At 45.0% G+C, this 17,272-nt stretch overlaps 1 protein-coding gene across 1 annotated transcript; it reads right to left on the bottom strand.

Annotated features, from left to right (window-relative positions):
• Positions 1-234: 234 nt before the first annotated feature.
• On the bottom strand, positions 235-4,285 carry ATNUG2 (GTP-binding family protein). Its single transcript, XM_078582287.1, has 12 exons — positions 4,134-4,285; positions 3,726-4,030; positions 3,503-3,636; positions 3,115-3,244; positions 2,843-3,000; positions 2,632-2,733; positions 2,423-2,527; positions 1,679-1,807; positions 1,453-1,593; positions 1,240-1,340; positions 813-870; positions 235-728 (listed from the first exon to the last, which is right to left on the bottom strand). The coding sequence occupies exons 2-12, from the start codon at positions 3,964-3,966 to the stop codon at positions 429-431; spliced, it is 1,599 nt and encodes a 532-aa protein (XP_078438413.1). The 5' UTR covers positions 3,967-4,030; positions 4,134-4,285; the 3' UTR covers positions 235-428.
• Between the last annotated feature and the right edge of the window lie 12,987 nt (positions 4,286-17,272).

Below are 17,272 nucleotides of genomic sequence, written 5' to 3'. Positions count from 1 at the left end.
CTGTCTTCACAACACCCAATTCTTTAAAATCTTACAACACAATAACTCATTGCAGAAATCAGCTCTTTCATATTCCCAGAAAACTACACCAGGTGGTTTTGCCCAGCATTTAGATACACTGTTTAAGAAGTTGAAATGTGAATGAATACAACTAATTGCAAAAAAATGCATTGGAGGATCAAGGCTTCAACCACGAAGAATGTTAGTCACGTAACGAAACGAAATTCTAAATAATGCCAATCAATATGGATTTCTTTTATTCTTGAAACCAGGAGTTCTGTCTTTCAATCAACATAATTATGCAAAGAAAAAACAGTATTGTTCGACTCATTCAAAACCTTCAAAACACAAAAAACCCAACTAAAAAATTGCTAAAAATCTGCTCTTCCAGATTTACAGAAAACCGAGCAGGTGGGTTTTATCCACTACTAAATTTCGGAATTCTCCTCTTCATCTTCTTGCCTGCTGATGTCATGGCCGAAGAAACCCTTGTTATCTGGGACGTTCATGGCATGCTGGGCAGAGATGATACCGGCGATGGCTCTCATAGCCGCCGACGTCTGGTCGGCGTTGACCGAAGGGTCATCTGCCACGAGGGATTCTTCTGAATCTTTTTCAGGCTCCACGTCACCTTGCTGACGTGGCGGCGGGACGAAGAACGGTATCCGGCCCCTCTGCCAATCATGGAGAACCATCTTGGCTGCCGTGGTCAGATCTGGTTCTCCTCCCTGGGGAAAAAATTCAAAAAACGGTGATTATTGAATAAAAATTACTGAAATGGAATGATCTGAATAAAGATGAAATCTTTAAACCTTCAGTAGTTTCCCAGATGCCTTGCACAGCTGCACGAGGAAGTCGTTATCGTCGGTCCTGCCCATGAGAATAAATGTTAATTTTATTCAGCTTAAAAACAGTATTTTCCGGTAATTTCATGAAAAATGCCCAGGCCATGGGAGAAAATGTCTGTCTTCAGCTTAAAAAAATAATTTTTAGATAATTTTGCAAAAATACCCTTCCAAAGGCGGTAAAAGTTAATTTCTGATAATTTCGTGAATTCACAAGCAGAATTTTTCTGATAATCTCACGAAAAATACCTAGCTCACGCAATAAATATTACGATCTCCAACCTAAAAATAGTGTTTTCTGATAATTAACAAAAACAACCCCCCCCCCCCCGTGGGAATGAGTGTTAATTCACGAACAGTATTTTCTGATGATTTGACGTCAATAGGGACTAACCATTCCTGTATCTTGTACGCCCTCTGCAGGTGCTCTTTTTTCACGCGTCTCAAGACTTCCCCTATATGCTCGGCAGCATCATCCAAGTTGGTGACGCGTACCTGAACGAAACAATTAAAAATCAACTCACTTTTCTATATTATTTGAACAATGATTGCCACAAGAACAATAAAAAGGAAAACTTTAAAATCAAATATTTCTGAGAGCACTTACAACTCCCTTGAGAACGATATCAGTCGCAGAATCACTGTTCTGATAGACCACTCCGGGGCAATCTATCAAAAATATCCGTTTAGTAAGTGTAATGTATTGCCACACCTTAGTCTCTCCTGGAATGGGGGCGACCTTGCAGACCTGGCATTAAGTAATAAATTGCTGAACATTAAGAACAAACGATTCAAAAAAAAAAAAATCAAACTCATGCTACAGAGAAACTCACACTCTTGGTACGCAAAGTGTTGATTACTGAAGATTTCCCCACGTTAGGATACCCCACAAACCCCACAGATATGGCTTGCTTATCATTCTTCAACCGCGCAAACTGTCTAAGAACTGAGAGTAGAGAACCCTGTAATAATTACAACAAAGCAGAGTTCAAAAAAAATTATGTAGGGAATTGCTGGCAACAGATTGATGTGTCGCAATGATGTTGACATTAATTGATGGTTCGCTGATAAGATCAAGATTTCAACGGTCAATGTCAAAATTAACCAGGCCAATTGACGATGATGATAAGGACTGAGAATTTCAACAATGGATGGTAGTCGGCCATGGCCATGCTTAAGCAACACATTGACTTTAGATGGCAATTCGCCGATGATGTTGTCAACATCAACGGGGGCGCACATCGCCTTCGTCATCAACCATCCATACTTAATATAACAGTCATCGTCACTGCCGCCATTGCCAACTAGGCCGGTTGACATCAATAATTATAATTGATGGGGTTGAGGATTACGAATCTAGAATTTTACTAAGTTAGCGGCTGATGTTGATGGATGGCATCAACTGTCTGTCATTCTCGTCCTGGTCAACTATCTATGGTAACCTTGTCAATTGTCAGCCATCCTAAATTCGTTGGCCATATCGTCAAAGAATGAGGGACAATGACGTTGATCTTCGCTTGGGTGCCTAGCATTAGATTTATTAATAATTTAGAAGAAAGAAGGAGATATTTTTTCACCTTTCCGAACGATTTATTGATGCTAGCGTGGAATGCCAACGTAGGGAACTCCTTCGAGAGTGTACGCAACCATCCCTTTGTAACCCACGCAGGAACCAAATCACACTGGGACAAACCACTAATTTTATCAGGATAGGTGAAGATAAATTGAGTAACTCATCTATGATATCCTCAAAAAATAAATTAAAAAAAAAAGACTTTAAGAGTACCTTATTCAACAAAAAAACCATGTGCTTGTGCCTGCAGTGCTCTTTTAAATGTTTCTCCAAATGAAAGCAGCGAGTGCCCTGGGGATCTCTCGCATCCAGGACCTAAACCATTTCAATATATTAATCATTACAATTTTCCTTCTTAACCAACGAAATTCTCTGACATACGTGTGACCATTGAAAATAAATAATTAAAATACATTAAGAGTACCTGAATAATAACATCTGAGGAGTCGATGACTTTGTAGAGTTCACCCCAGATACGCTTACTCTGGCCCTTGTCAAACATTGAATGGCGGACCAGGTCTCTAAGTCCGTCTTCCTCATTTGCATCACCAGATTTCTCAGCAACTTTTTCTTCATATGTATCTAGTGAAAGTTCAGATAAGCCATTTTCTTAGAATTTTGATACGAAAATGCGAAAAAAGAAACGAATAATTAAGAGAAGAAATAATTGAAAAATAGAGTAATCGTCATGTATACCTTGGGAACCATCGGCCTTCTTGATAAGAGACTCGTAGTCTGTCGCCAAAAGCCTTGGGCGTTTTCGTTTACTCTTCGGACCAAATGCATCTCGAAATGGCTCTGTATCCAGAAGATGAGCTCTGGCTTGCTGTACATGAAAAGGTAAATACAGAAGGGAAATGAAGGAGTTAATTTCACATACTCCAGAGACTATGTATCGCACAACACTGAACTAGAGCTCGCGGAAAATTGTAATTTTTACAATGTTTTTCGTTCTGGTAGTAAAATTAAAAATCTCATCTTCAAGATTAGCCCTCAATTCAAGGATTTAAAGAAAATTCAAATTCAAAATCGATGAAATCAACATAACAGGGAGGAAGTAAAGAGAATTGAAGAAGATAAATACCTTCTGATGATCGTTTAAAAGCGACAACGGTAGTTTCCTCTCCTTCAAGATAACATTGTAGTTACTAGAGAGTCGAGTCTGAAGCTCCTCCCTGAAGAACTCAAGCTCCTTCTGATTCACAACTCTCGTATTTCCTGGGTGAATGAAACGACAAAAATAATAAATAAGATAGCAGGAACACGAGCAAAAATCAGCAAGCAGCTCGAGATTTTGCTCATCGTACCAAACCAGCGACGGTCAGGCTCTATCCGGGTCGAAGGGAGCTCCTTCGACTGGAGATCATGTTTCAAAATCTTCCCCTTGCGATCGCGTTTTGGCCTGATATTGTACATTTTGAGGCGTCGAACAGTCGCCGCGGACCGCGCCTCTCCATTTCCTGACCCTTTGCTGTTGCTGCGATTGACGTCTAGGGAGTGCTTAGGCTTCCCGGAAACCTTGGAGCCCCTTTCCTTCTTCTTGACCATCTCCAATCCGTAAAAGAACACAACTTTCTCGATACCCACCAACGAATTACAGAAGAGGAGAGCTCTGCTTGGACAAAAGAGCGATGGGTTTCAAAAATCGCCGCGATATCCGTCGAAGAACTCAAATTTGGTGCCCAAAAACGAAGAACAGAGATGAAGAACCGTACTTTGGAGAGAATGGGGGAAGTTTGCGGTCGCCGAGGAATCGTCTCCACGTCGTCAACGGCAGAGGACGGATCGCGGGAGTGCCACACGCGATAAGAGAAACGAGATTGAGTTGAAAAACCCTAACTTGTAGTGGAGCTGCGGGGAGTACCGGTCGGACCGGGCGACAACGTCGGTCTGGTTTTTCATGCCAGACCGAAATTTCTGGCCGGTTCGATCCGGCCCGACCGGACGGATACTCTCTCTCTCTCTCTCTCTCTCTCTCTCTCTTTCTCACACTCTCTCTCTCTCTCTCTCTCTCTCTCTCTCTCTCACACACACACACACACTCTCTCTCTCTCTCTCTCTCACACACACACACACACACACACTCTCTCTCTTTATATATATATACTCTATACATAGAGAGAGAGATATATATACAGATATATATATCTGTCTCTCTATCTTTCTATATATCTGTTAATCTGTCCATGTATATGTCTCTCTTCCTCTCTTTCTCTCTCTCTATCTATCTGTCTAGCAATCTATCTATCTGTCTGTTTGTCTATCTATCTATCTATCTATCTATATGTCCGTCTGTCTGTCTGTTTGTTTGTCTATCTATCTATCCATCCATCTATTTGTACGTCTGTCTGTCTGTATGTCTATCTATCTATCTATCCATCTATCTATATATCTATATATCTATCTGTCTATCTATATGTCTATCTATCTATCTATATATCTACCTATCTATCTGCCTATGTCTATCGATCTATCTATCTCTCCATCTATCTATCTGTCTGTCTATATATCAATCAATCAATCTATCTATCTGTCTCTCTCTCTATCTATATATTTGTCTCTCCCTCTCTCTATCTATCTATCTTCCTCTCTCACTATCTATCATCTGTCTCTCTCTCTATATATCTATCAATCCATCTATATATCTATCATCTATCTCTCTCTATATCTATCTATCTATCATCTGTCTCTCTCTCTCTATATATATCTATCGATCTATCTATATATCTATCATCTGTCTCTCTCTATATCTATCTATCTCTCTATCTATCTATCCCTCTATCACACACACACCTTCTCTCTCTCTATGCCCATCTCTCTCTCTATCTCTCTCTCTACCTCTCTCTATCTCTTATCTTTTTCTCTATATAACTCTCTATCTCTATCTCTCTATATCTCTCCCTACCTCTCTCTATCTATATCTATCTCTATATCTCTATCTACCTCTATATCTTTCTCTATATCACTCTCTATCTCTATCTCTCTCTACCTCTCTCTTTCTCTATATCACTCTATCTCTATATGTCCCTACCTCTCTCTATCTCTATCTCTTTCTCCATATCACTATCTATTAGGGATCGGGGATTCGGACAGATCGTTCGAATGTTCGATTGGATTGGGCATTCAAACGATCAAATCCGAACACCGATCTGTCCAGTGCAGATCCGATCCAAACACGATATGTGCATCGAGTTCGGATAAGATTGTTCGAACAAGATGGTTGTTCAGATTGAATGTTCGAATTTGATTGGATTCGAACACATTGTTCGAATCCGGATTATGTGTTCAATTCAGCTCCTGTAGTATCGAGTTAGCCGCTAGCGGCGGCCAGCAGATGCCGGTGATTGCCACTGATGGCCAGCTAGTGACTGCCAGCGGATGCCAGCGACCGCCAACGGATACCAGCGACCGCTAGTGGATGCCAGCGACCGCTAGCAGTGGCCAGCCAATGTCCGTCAGTGGCCGCACGCTAATGACCACCAGCAATGCCAGCGGCGGCCCGCGGACACCAGTGGCGGCCAGCGGCAGCCAACGGACGCTATCGACCACCAACAGCTACCAGAGAGAAAGTCATTAACGGTCATTGGTGCTGCTGGCAGCCCCTGGCCATTTGTTCAAATTTTTTTGAACTTGTTCAAACAAGTTCGAACAAATGGCCGATCGAACAAGAACAAACCAAATTGTTCGTTTGAAATTTTCGATCGAACACGAACAAAGGATCTGTTTGATCGAACAATTTGAACAAATCTGTTCGAATCGGCATTTGTTCATTCCGATATTTCGATCAAGATTCAGACAATCTGATATGATCCGATCCCAGATGTCTACTCGCTATCTAATGAATGGACAGACTTCCATTTGGTCATCCAAACACAACATTGCATTTTGTCTATTTGGTCATCCATCCATGTTTCATCATTGTCATAACTCCGTCATTAATCTCATTCTGTCATCCTTTCGTCATTAATCTCATTCAAACATAACTCCGTCATGAAATAAACTAAACATGCATAGAGAGGTCGGAAGGAGCGATCAAGAAAGACAAAAGAGAGTGCAAGAGAGAGAGAGTGCAAAAGACAAAGCGAGTGAGTGCGTGTGAGGAGAGAGTGAAAAAAAGAGTGTGTAGAATGACCCAAAGAGATAAAATGAGATAGAGCTCTAGAGCTCTAGAGCTCTAGAGAGAGAGAGAGAGAGAGAGAGAGAGAGAGAGAGAGAGAGAGAGAGAGAGAGAGAGAGAGAGAGAGAGAGAGAGAGAGAGAGAGAGAGAGAGAGAGAGAGAGAGAGAGAGAGAGAGAGAGAGAGAGAGAGAGAGAGAGAGAGACCGAGAGAGACCGAGAGAGAGGGGGGGGAGACGAGAAAGACATTGTTGTCAATACTCTTAATGACAGCACTGCCATGGCTCTCTAAAGACGAGGGCAGAGGTGGTGTTGGCAACATACCTGGCATAGCAGAGGTGTGGGAGGAGGTGTGCGTCCGCAACCAGCTCCTTTCTGAACTAGAGAGAAACCATTGTAGGCGAATGCCATCACAAAGGGCAGCGTCGATGGGGAATTTCAACGAATGGATGAAGCACTTAGTGATCATGATCCAAAACACGATGTTCATGGTGGTGTAGAGACGCGGGAGGGCGATGCTGATGGAGCGGGACACCACCACGCCGTGGCTGATAACATTGAAGGCATTGATCACAATGGAGTAATGGTAGTACTACGAGGCATATTTTGTTGAGTTCTAGATGCCTTGATTTGGATGAACAACACAAAATGATGTGTGGCGGAAGGCTTTAACGAATAATAATGACATCAACAAAATATTAAAATGAATCACTTCGGCATGGATCACATATGTGATTTCCTGGATCCTTGGGTGAGACAAGTCGAGCTACTCATGTGTGCAGCCTTTAGACATATCAACGCGGTCCATGGCATGTCAAATCTCCTCCTTTGCCTTGACAAGCTTCATTCACCCGCCATCATCGTTGTTAGGCCGTCCCCATCGCATAGGGAGTGGAGAGGAGGTGTGGGGAGAAGGGAGAAGAAGAGGAAGGCCTACGAACAATTCTGGCCTGGGTGAATTTTGTTCAAGTCCTTCCCCTATTTATAATCAGCGGGTATTTTACATAAAATCCCCCAAACTTAAGTGTATCTTCTAACGTCCCAAAGACCATTTCCTTTTGACCCTCTAGGCCATGTATCAGACTAGTTAAAGACTCTAATAGCCTAAAAACTTTTATTGGCCTTCTAAAATTATTAACTATACCATCATATAGATTAACTAATGGCATATTGATTTAACCCATCGCTAGGCTGAGTCTCTAATTAGTGGGTTGCCAAGCTACATGGTGGGGACCATTTAACACCAAAGATAAGTCTCAGCTAGCACGTGGATCTTGTGATGGAGGACCATCCATAAGATCAACCTCAGGCTTGTCGACAGCCTTGAAGGATAGTATGTTGCCGTCAAGCCAATCACACTACCATGTTTATTTAAGTTCATTCAATAAAATAATATTTGATTAATTAAAATTTTATAAATTCTATTTACGATAAAGGTTACGAGGGAATTCATGTTAGGAATGTTTCCAATAAACATGTATTCTAAATATTCCTATTCAATGGATATTTGAGACAGACATCGAATTATCCAGATAGAATAGCACTAGCTGATCCTACTTATGCGATAAATATAGCTGATCCTTTAGCTATTTGTGTGGCAACACTAAGGACAAATAGTGGGCGCTCTTTGGTGAAAGAGTTCACTGAATTGATTCGTACGAATCCGTGAACGGTATTACACCTAAACGTCAATCATGTTGATTCAATTTACGATTGTATAAGTGATTCATTGACTTGAGACACCAAGGACATCTCGTGAGTAGACGACTACGTTTTGACTATGACTTACGAGCCTCTAATCATGGGATTCAAATATGTTATAGATCGGATGTTGTAAGAAGCTTACATAGATGATTGAGAGGTCAAGACGGGATCATTCGCCCTTAGTAAAAGAGGAGATTGACTCAAGGAAGACAATGTAGAAAAATCCCTGGCCAAGTTAGTGAGGATATTAGAGAAGGTGTTCTCCATTGATCTCGGTTACGCATTAGTACCCTAATCGAATGACGGATTAGGGTTTGAAGATAAACCATACCCTAAGTCATTTGAGAGTCTCGCGCGGATGATGGATTATACATATACGACAACCGATGATGGTAAAGGTTCCATTAGAGAGTTCGAGACTGCTTTGTATCTTCTAGAGCACGAGGTGTAGCTTGGCATCCCACGGGATGGAAACTTAACCTATTGATTGGGTTAAATCAATCCTTATTTAATTTATCTATATGTTGATATAGTAAATTAATAAGGTTGGTCAATAAATGTTATTGGACCATTCAAGTTTCTAACTAGAACGATACATGTGCCTCGAGGGTCACACGCACAAGGTCATATTAGGCCATTGGTGGATATACAGATGGAGGACCATCCTACCCGTCACGCCCCAATCTGTCGCCAGCCACGTCGTGAAGCCCAAGCAGACATGAATAATCTACAGTTCCACTACCAAGCTTGAGAAGAGACATTGTCTTATTGCTTCGCGTCGTGTATCTTTACGTTCTTTCTTTCTTTCATCATTGGATTATCGAGAGGCCCCTCCTGCGCGAGTACCGGCAACCTGAATATTTTCGTTTATTTATATTATGAGTAAGTGTCCTCTTTAAGGGAAGAAAACCTCGATGGGTTTCTCCTCTCCTAAAGAGTCCTCTTAAGGGAAGCCCAATAGGCTCCCCCTTAAGAGGGGGCCCAATAGGGCCACTTCCCCTTCCACAACTGCCACTTCCCGTTATAAGAATGGGAAGAGTGGACGTGGAGAGGAGGCTTGTCTTGTTGAAATTCAGGTCTTGTTTTGTTTATGACAGTTACTTTTGTTGTTCATCGTTCTACCTTGTTGCAAAAGAAGAAGAAGTGTTTCAGAAGAAGTGGAAGACTGTGCGCATTGGTGAAGATTGGTTCTTTATTCGTTGACGGAACATACATTGGTGAACTTTTCTTCTACTTCAAATTCAGGGAGATTGCTTCCTTTTTGGTCATCAATCTTCGATCGGTCTACCAGGCCTTTCTTCCTGGCGATCTCATAAATTTTCCTGATTGCATCTGTGAGAATTTGATTGATAAATCACCGTGATGGCATTGCTCGCTCGTCTGCCCTTACGTTGGTCAGAGGCATCCCCTTCCTGGTTCGACTCCTTTGTTCATAGCTGTCTTGGAAGAATACTGTTATTCACGTTCCTCTACAGTCAATCATCTGGAGGAATCAACAACTCCTCTCACAAACTCTCCCCGTAGTTGACAAATTTTGCTTGCTATGATCGATTTGTTGAACGACGTGGGTGAATTTGAAAATTTGACGGCCTTTTCAGACTCCGTGGCTACTCTTCTAGGATCATGGATTAGAGATTACAGTTTCGTTCTTTCCCATGACGGTCTCAGATTCTCGCTGTGTCTGGTCGTGATCTGCGTGTTCTTTTCATGCTCAAAATGCACTACGGATTATTCTTCACCGTTATTCTCTTGTCATTCAAGAAAAAAATACAACATTGTTGCCATAAATTTCCATCATCAAATGATAGTTGGCCGGAGGAAGACATTTCACGGCCAATTTACTCATGGATTTGGCTATCCGGCGTTGTTCTATTTTCGTCATACCGGAATTTCAAGCTTCAACACTGGGGGCAATTTTTGCTCCCGATCTACCTACCAAAGCTTATCAATCACAACCACGCAGGGCTAATCCCCTTTGATTTTCCACCTGCTCGGTGCCACACTATTGAAATTTGCCGGCCTCTCTTGTGCTCGGACCATCTTGGAACCACCCCGACATCTGTTATTGTCCAAGTACATCATTGGTCGACAGGTTCATTCTAACTCTTCCCCCCATTTACTTAGCAATATAATTACAGTCTTCAGTGCCGATCTCTACTTGCTCATCGCCTTGAGAGAGTTTAAAATGCTTATAGGACAGCCACCATCATCGTGTTAAGTCATTCGCTTTGACAGTATTTGGAACTGCTCGTTCGAAGATCGTCTCCCACCACGTCGATCCTTTGAGCTGATTACGCGGGTCATTTGGAGCTTGATTGTGACTAGACCCGTCTTGTGTCGTCTGCTTATTTACGTCTCTTATCATCCGACATATGAAGTATTACTCATTATTATTTTCTCAATTCATATGCATTATTTCACGTCATTTCATTGCATTTAGAATCCACCCGCCGGACATAACACGACGTGTCAATTCCGCCCGTTGTGTTACATCATATACTTTACTTTGCAGGGTTTTTGAGAAAAACCCTAAGTAAAATGTAAAGAGGGAAAGGGGTCTCATTTTAAGCACCCATGCAAGTCTGATTTGAGAGCCCCCTCCTTTCTTCATTCTTTGCATCAACCAAGGAGAGAGTCTCCAAGAAGAGTTGAAGAGGAAGAGGTGGAGATCTAAGCGCCAAGTGATCACGTGGATACTTCTAGAGGCCTGACGTGTGAACGATTTGGAAATGATCTCAAAGTGAGCATGTTAAGGGTGGAATAAGTTTTCCAAAAGGTACATGCCCGTGTTATTCCCTTTGACTTTAGGGAGGTCCACCTATGAACAGGCCTCCCACGTCTCTTTGTTTTGTTGCACCATGTTTGTTTTTGTTCACCTCCTTAGGGGAGAGTCCTTGTTGGACCTCCTCCCCTAAGGTGGCCCATTAGGGCAACCACACCCCCCTACTATATAAAGGGGAGGGTGATATCACAATGGAATTTGGAGATTTTGTTGAAGAAAAAAAAGAAACCCTATGTTTGCATCAACGGGATCTTTACCTTCCCCTTCATGGGAAATAGTTTGTGTTTTCTTGGTTGACTCCATAGAAGAAGGCGTTGGTTGAGTCTGCTTCCACCCTTATGGCGACCGTTGCAGTACTCACCACCAGTTTGCCGCTGACCCGTTGACGCCGCTACTGGAGGAACCTTCACCGTGACTGACCTTGCACATGCCAACTAAACGTCGACGTCCCCCCCTTCCCTCGGAGGCAATTCTGCCTTCTTGTTTCACCACGAATAGAACACAGAAGAGGCAAACACCAATGCCCATTGTGCGGTCCTCGAGTTGTTGTTTCCCGAGCATACCGGCTCCGAGCTGCTCTACACGACTGTCACCCTGCACCACCTGTGAGTTCCTTGTTCCTCGTGGCCCTCGCCCGAGCCATCAACTATTTTCTGATGCGATCCAACGTCCCTCTACCGCGCAAGCTTCTATGGCGCTCTACGCTTCCCGCGGTCTCCTCCGCCAATGGCCGAGTTGATGGAGGACCATCCAGCGGACACCAAGCCCGGACGTCTCCAACCACGACGAGCTGCTCGCGCCGATGCTCGCTACCCGGAGTTTAAGTACTCCGCGTAAAGCATCTTATCTTCCCTTTTATTTGTTTGTTTTGTCTTTTTCGTTCTTGGATTTCATGAACTGGGCCGGTGTTGGGCCTTGTCCTGTTTCTTTATTTTCATTTTATTTTCAATTGTAAGGAGAGGCCGAACCACATCTCGTGACGGTTCATCCTCCCCCACGTTCTCACTTGGCATCTATCCTCATTATATAAGGGGATAGCATGCCCAAGTGAAGGTTTGAGTCATTTGTTGAAGAAAGTTTCCAACTCTTGTCTCCACCATATCGTAGTTAGCGTGTAGAGAGGGTTGGCTAGCCTTGCCCACGTTGAGATTACTCCGTGGTTAGAGCCCGCTTCATTACGTCGAGATCACTCCGTGGCGTCGTGTTTCAACGACCCGTCGAGATCACTCCGGGTTGCTTAAAGATTCAAGCCGTTATTTTCTTGAAGCCAAGAAGCCCTCCGTCGAGATCTATCCTAAGGGTCTCAAGGATTCAAGAAAGCGTCATCAAGGGAGAAGCGTTGTCAACTGCCACCGTCGAGATCACTCCGGGTACGCGTCAGCGTCGTTCCTCTCCAAGATTCCACCAACCGCCTCCAAGAATGACCCCTCTGCAGACCAAGAACGCCCTCTCCTTGGGAATCTTGGGTTGTTAGGCCCCAAGAAACGTCCAAGAAACCTCTTCTTGGAGGCTATTGTCCCCTCCGCCACCGTCGTTCGCCACCGCCATCGCCCTCCACCAAGATCCAGTCAAGATTCGCCCGGAACTCTCTAAGATCCCTCCAAGAAGATCAAGAAACGCCCCTCTATCACAGTCTTCTTGGGTGGTTATTTTCAAGAAACCTCTTCTTGGAGGCTATCGTCCCTGTTGCCACCGTCGTCCGCCGCCGCCATTGCCCTCCACCAAGATCCAGCCAAGATTCGCCCAGAACTCTCCAAGATCCCTCCAAGAAGATCAAGAAACGCCCCTCTATCACAGTCTTCTTGGGTGGTTATTTTCAAGAAACCTCTTCTTGGAGGCTATCGTCCCCGCCGCTGTCATCGTCCGTCGCCGCCATCGCCCTCCACCAAGATCCATCCAAGATTCGTCCAACACTCTCCAAGAGCCCTTCAAGAAGATCAAGAAACGCCCCTCTATCACAGCCTTCTTGGGTGGTTATTTTCAAGAAACCTTCCACTCGGAGGTCTCGCACCATCCGCCGCCGCCGCCGCCGCCGCCGTTGTCCGCCGCGATCCTTCTGTCGACTCACCTTCATCCACCTGTCAACTACGCTGCTTCCCACACCGTGGACTATCGTCAAAACAGGTACCTCTCCGTCTCCCCTCCATTACTTCCAATATTATTACCTGTCTCCAGTGCCATCTTCCGCTATCTCTTCCTCTGCCCTGCTTTATTCCGATAATCATTATAGGATAGCCACCATCGTCGAGAGATAGGTTTCTTCTTTGTGGTTGAAGATTAATCGTTGATCCTTAGGCGTCGAACATCTTCGGGCCGTCAAACGCCCCTTGCTCCTTAGACATCTTAGTTGGTCCAACGGGTCATTGGGAGTTTAATCCGGATCAATATCTCTTTTAGTGATTGGTATCGACTTCCATCCCTGTCTGTGTTGTCCGAATATTGCTCATTTAATGGGAACTCTCTCAACTCGACATTCATTCATTTAACTACGAAAACACTCAACGTCTTTTTTCTTGTGACGTAATACGAGCCGATCGACCCCGGCCATCGTCGTATTACATCACGAGTACTTTTCTTGCGATAGAGTTCCATTGAGAACCACTCTCTCTCGGGCTACCGTAGTCGTTGTAGCAGAGTTTGTAGTCACCACCTTCAACCAGGCCTCCCTCTTGTGGGTCAGCCATCCATCAACCCTTGCCGATCACGGCCCTACTATGGTCGTATCATCACCTGTGTGCTGCAACCATGACCACCACAGCACGCACAGACCACTACCACGTTGCGCACCCCTCCTGCTGCATTGCTCTTGGTTACAGTCGCCCTGGGCATCGATCATGGCAGCCCCTCGATGACTCCTCTGCACCTGAGTACCTCTTACGGCTATGGTCTCCTCGAATACTGCCCTTACGATAGCTGAATCTTCTGATTTGTCTGCAGCTAACCGCCCTGATGCATGGTCCTAGTAGAGACGTCGCCCCGTCCCACGCATGTACCTAGGGTATGCTGCATTCAGTGTTGTGATAATGCGTGCTGACCCCACGATTCCAAAGAAGCCAGATGCCCTACCGCCTTCTCCTACTGTGTCTGAGTCTACCCATTCGAACACCCTAGTCTACCCCAACAGTTGTGACTCGCCTTTGAGCATTCGGGCTCAAGCCCGCATGTCACATATTCTCTCCCCTTATTTTGGTATTGAGACATCGCCCCGTCCCACTCATGTACCTGGGGAATGTCACATTCAGTGTTGTGATAATGCGTGCTGACCCCACGATCCCAAAGAGGCCAATGCCCCGCCGCCTTCTCCTACTGTGTCTGAGTCTACCCGTTCGAACACCCTAGTCTACCACAACAGTTGCGACTCGCCTTTGAGCATTCGGGCTCAAGCCCGCATGTCACATATTCTCTCCCCTTATTTTGGTATTGTTATGTCCCTTAGTGTCGTTCTCTCCTGTATCACTACCAAAAGTTTTTGTATCTTAGGATTAGCCACCGACGTACGAGTTAAGAATTTTCTTCTTTTGGGTGACGGATCTGCATCATTCTCGGCGACAGTTGGGACACTCACATACATCGATTATCCCCCACCCTATCGGCCTTTGAGTCGATCATCCAGGTCATTGGGAGCTTGTCTATGCAAGAACCACTCGTGTCATTTACTTGTACTATCGTCTCAGATCAATAGGTTTATATTGTACTTCTCATTGGATTTTAAAACTTGCGCATCATTTATCCACGTTCACATCGCGCACTGTCACCTTTCTCTTGTGGTGTGACACGAGTCGTTTGATCCTGGCACTATGTTACATCACCTTGGGCTGAAGGAGAGACCTATCCTTCAAGTATTCAGCCTAGTAAACGGGCCTCCAAAGGTTGATGTTATCTTCACCGTGCGTTTATAACCTCTTTTTGTTTGTATGTCGGGCCTATGTATTGGGGCCCATGTGTTAGTGTAGTCGAGCCGACATGTTTGGGCCCATGTGTGGGCCTTCCTTTGCAAAGGGGGGCCATTAGGACCCTTTATGTGGGCTTTTCCCTTGATTTCCTCGGGGAAATGGCCACACTTACCTTTATTTAAGGGTTACCCCCTCACTAAAGGGAAAAAAAGGAAGACAAAATCTATTTTTTATTTAATTTCATTGTTATTTTTATATTTCCATTTATTTATGACATTGCCATTACGAATATGGTCTCCCCTGGGAAATCCTAATTTTCTGTCGTCACACCTAGCCGACTGCCGGGTCGCCGCACCCCGCGCCTTGCGCCCGCACTCGCCATAGCCGCGCATCTGCCGCCGTTGTGTGCATGCCACTGCCGCGTGCCCACTACTACCACATACTTGTTGTTCAGGCCACCGCTGCTGTGTGTGTGCCGGTGCTGCGCGCCCACTCTTACCACACCCATTGTTTAGGCCGCCGCCGCACGCCCCACACTTGTTGCGTGCTCGCAACACTATGCGCTTGCACCAAATGTCAAGGTACCTGGCAGCGCACTTGCCACTGCCAGGTACCTTGACGCTTGGGCCGACGCCGTTGTGTATCCCATTGTTCAAATCAGTGTCGTCGCTAAAATTTGCTGCCCTCATTACAGCCACCACCGCCATCATCATTTGCCCATCACCGGACTCGCCTGCATTGTGCCTTTGCCATTACCACTCAGCTTGGGCTGATTCTTGTTGCCCGTGCCCAAGCTGAACCTCACCACCCATGAGTTTTGCCACTACGCCACTCGCCTACAGCCGTCGCCGTAGTCACCACTATCGATGCCACTACTGTTGTGGCAACTGTCACAGCGGTCGACGCCCCCACGGTGTCGTTGCCAACCTGCAAGGCCTCGCCCTCGCCACGCCACTTCTGCACCTCTACCAATTCGCCACTGAGCCTTTGCAACCCACATATGCACTGGTCGTTACCCTTATACGTCTTTACTTCTTTTAGTACCTCTCAAGCGTGTCTCCACTACTAGGGATAGGACAGGGTCAAATAGGATTGTTGACTTGGGGGATAGGATTCTTCTTGGTACACCCTTGGTCTGACCGTCGAGTGTGTACGCACTAAAGGTTGTAGTCATGCTCACACCGTTGGTCTTCACCCCCAACGTATGAGTCATTGGGAGCCTCATGGCATACCCAAGACCCCCATCACTGTGATTTATTGGTCGCCAATGTCTTTTTGATGCTGAGTCTCTACGTCTTGTTGATTTTAAATGTTACATTAGCATTGGCCCCCATTTAGAATATCACTTGCCCAATTGACATGGAATTGATGGAGGACCATCAGGAAGACCAAACCCGAGTTCTTGAGTAGTCGCGTCATCGAGCCTGAGCTGATGCAAAGAACTCAAGCTTCAAGTATCAAGCTTGACGTGATGGAGCACGCCAGCTTACCCCATCGGATATGTCATTGGAGCTGTCATCATCGGCGTTTACGAACTGCCGGCTCGCGCCCTGTGCGACTGGCACACCAAGGCTACAATGAATACATTCGGGTTTAACACCCTAGGTGATAAGCACGACCGTGCCATCACATATTTTGAATTTCTCGTCGGCTCGTGCTCGTCCTATTCGTTATTTTATCATGTTCATGTTTTTGTCAACGTCGAGTCCATGTACTCGTTGCACCGTGTTTGTCTGTATCGTTGTGTTTGTATTCATCTGTATCGTTGCTTTGTTTAATTTCCATCGTTTATTTTTGTTGTAAAAAGGGTCCCCTTGTTGGGCGCCTTGTTGGACTCTTTATAAAGGGCATAAACGAGATCTGGTGCAGTTGTGGAAGTTATTTTCTGTGTTCAGATCTCACGTAGGAAGAGGAAGAGAGAAGGAGAAGAAGAGGATGAAGAAAAAGAAGGGGGAAGAAAAGAAGCAAGAAGGAAATAACTAGGGCAACGCCACCGGTTGTGGTTCTACTCACCGCAACATTGATGCTTTCTTGGATCAGATCGTTGCGTGCATCCTCTTAATCTGTCAACACCGTCAACTTTTACTTGACGTGGGTGGATTTGTGACGGTCAACGCGACCATGCGCGAAAGGACTGTTGTACCCCAGACGTTAAGCCACTACCACCCCACACCCTACCTCCTAGGTCGTGCATTGACATGGCCTGTCGACGTGTATTGTCAGGCGACTCCGCCGTCTGATCATCTGGGCAAACTCAGTATTTTGATCGACGATTTCAACCTTGTGGCTCTACTCAACGCACGATACGTGCGCGCTGCATGCGGCTTTTGACCGTGGGCTCTCAGCACTTCTACGGACGT

Source organism: Wolffia australiana, chromosome 1 (assembly GCF_029677425.1).
Source record: "Wolffia australiana isolate 7733 chromosome 1, ASM2967742v1".
NCBI classification, from domain to species: Eukaryota; Viridiplantae; Streptophyta; class Magnoliopsida; order Alismatales; family Araceae; genus Wolffia; species Wolffia australiana.
The sequence above is the reverse complement of the archived record's forward strand: the minus strand, read 5'-3'. Positions and strand labels throughout refer to the sequence as shown.

Coding starts and splice junctions, on each gene's coding strand:
- ATNUG2 (XM_078582287.1), bottom strand. CDS start 3,966: ATGGTCAAGAAGAAGGAAAGGGGCTCCAAGGTTTCCGGGAAGCCTAAG. Junction 3,637..3,725: donor GCCTGACCGTCGCTGGTTTG/GTACGATGAGCA, acceptor TCATTCACCCAG/GAAATACGAGAGTTGTGAAT. Junction 1,341..1,452: donor ATATCGTTCTCAAGGGAGTT/GTAAGTGCTCTC, acceptor TGTTTCGTTCAG/GTACGCGTCACCAACTTGGA.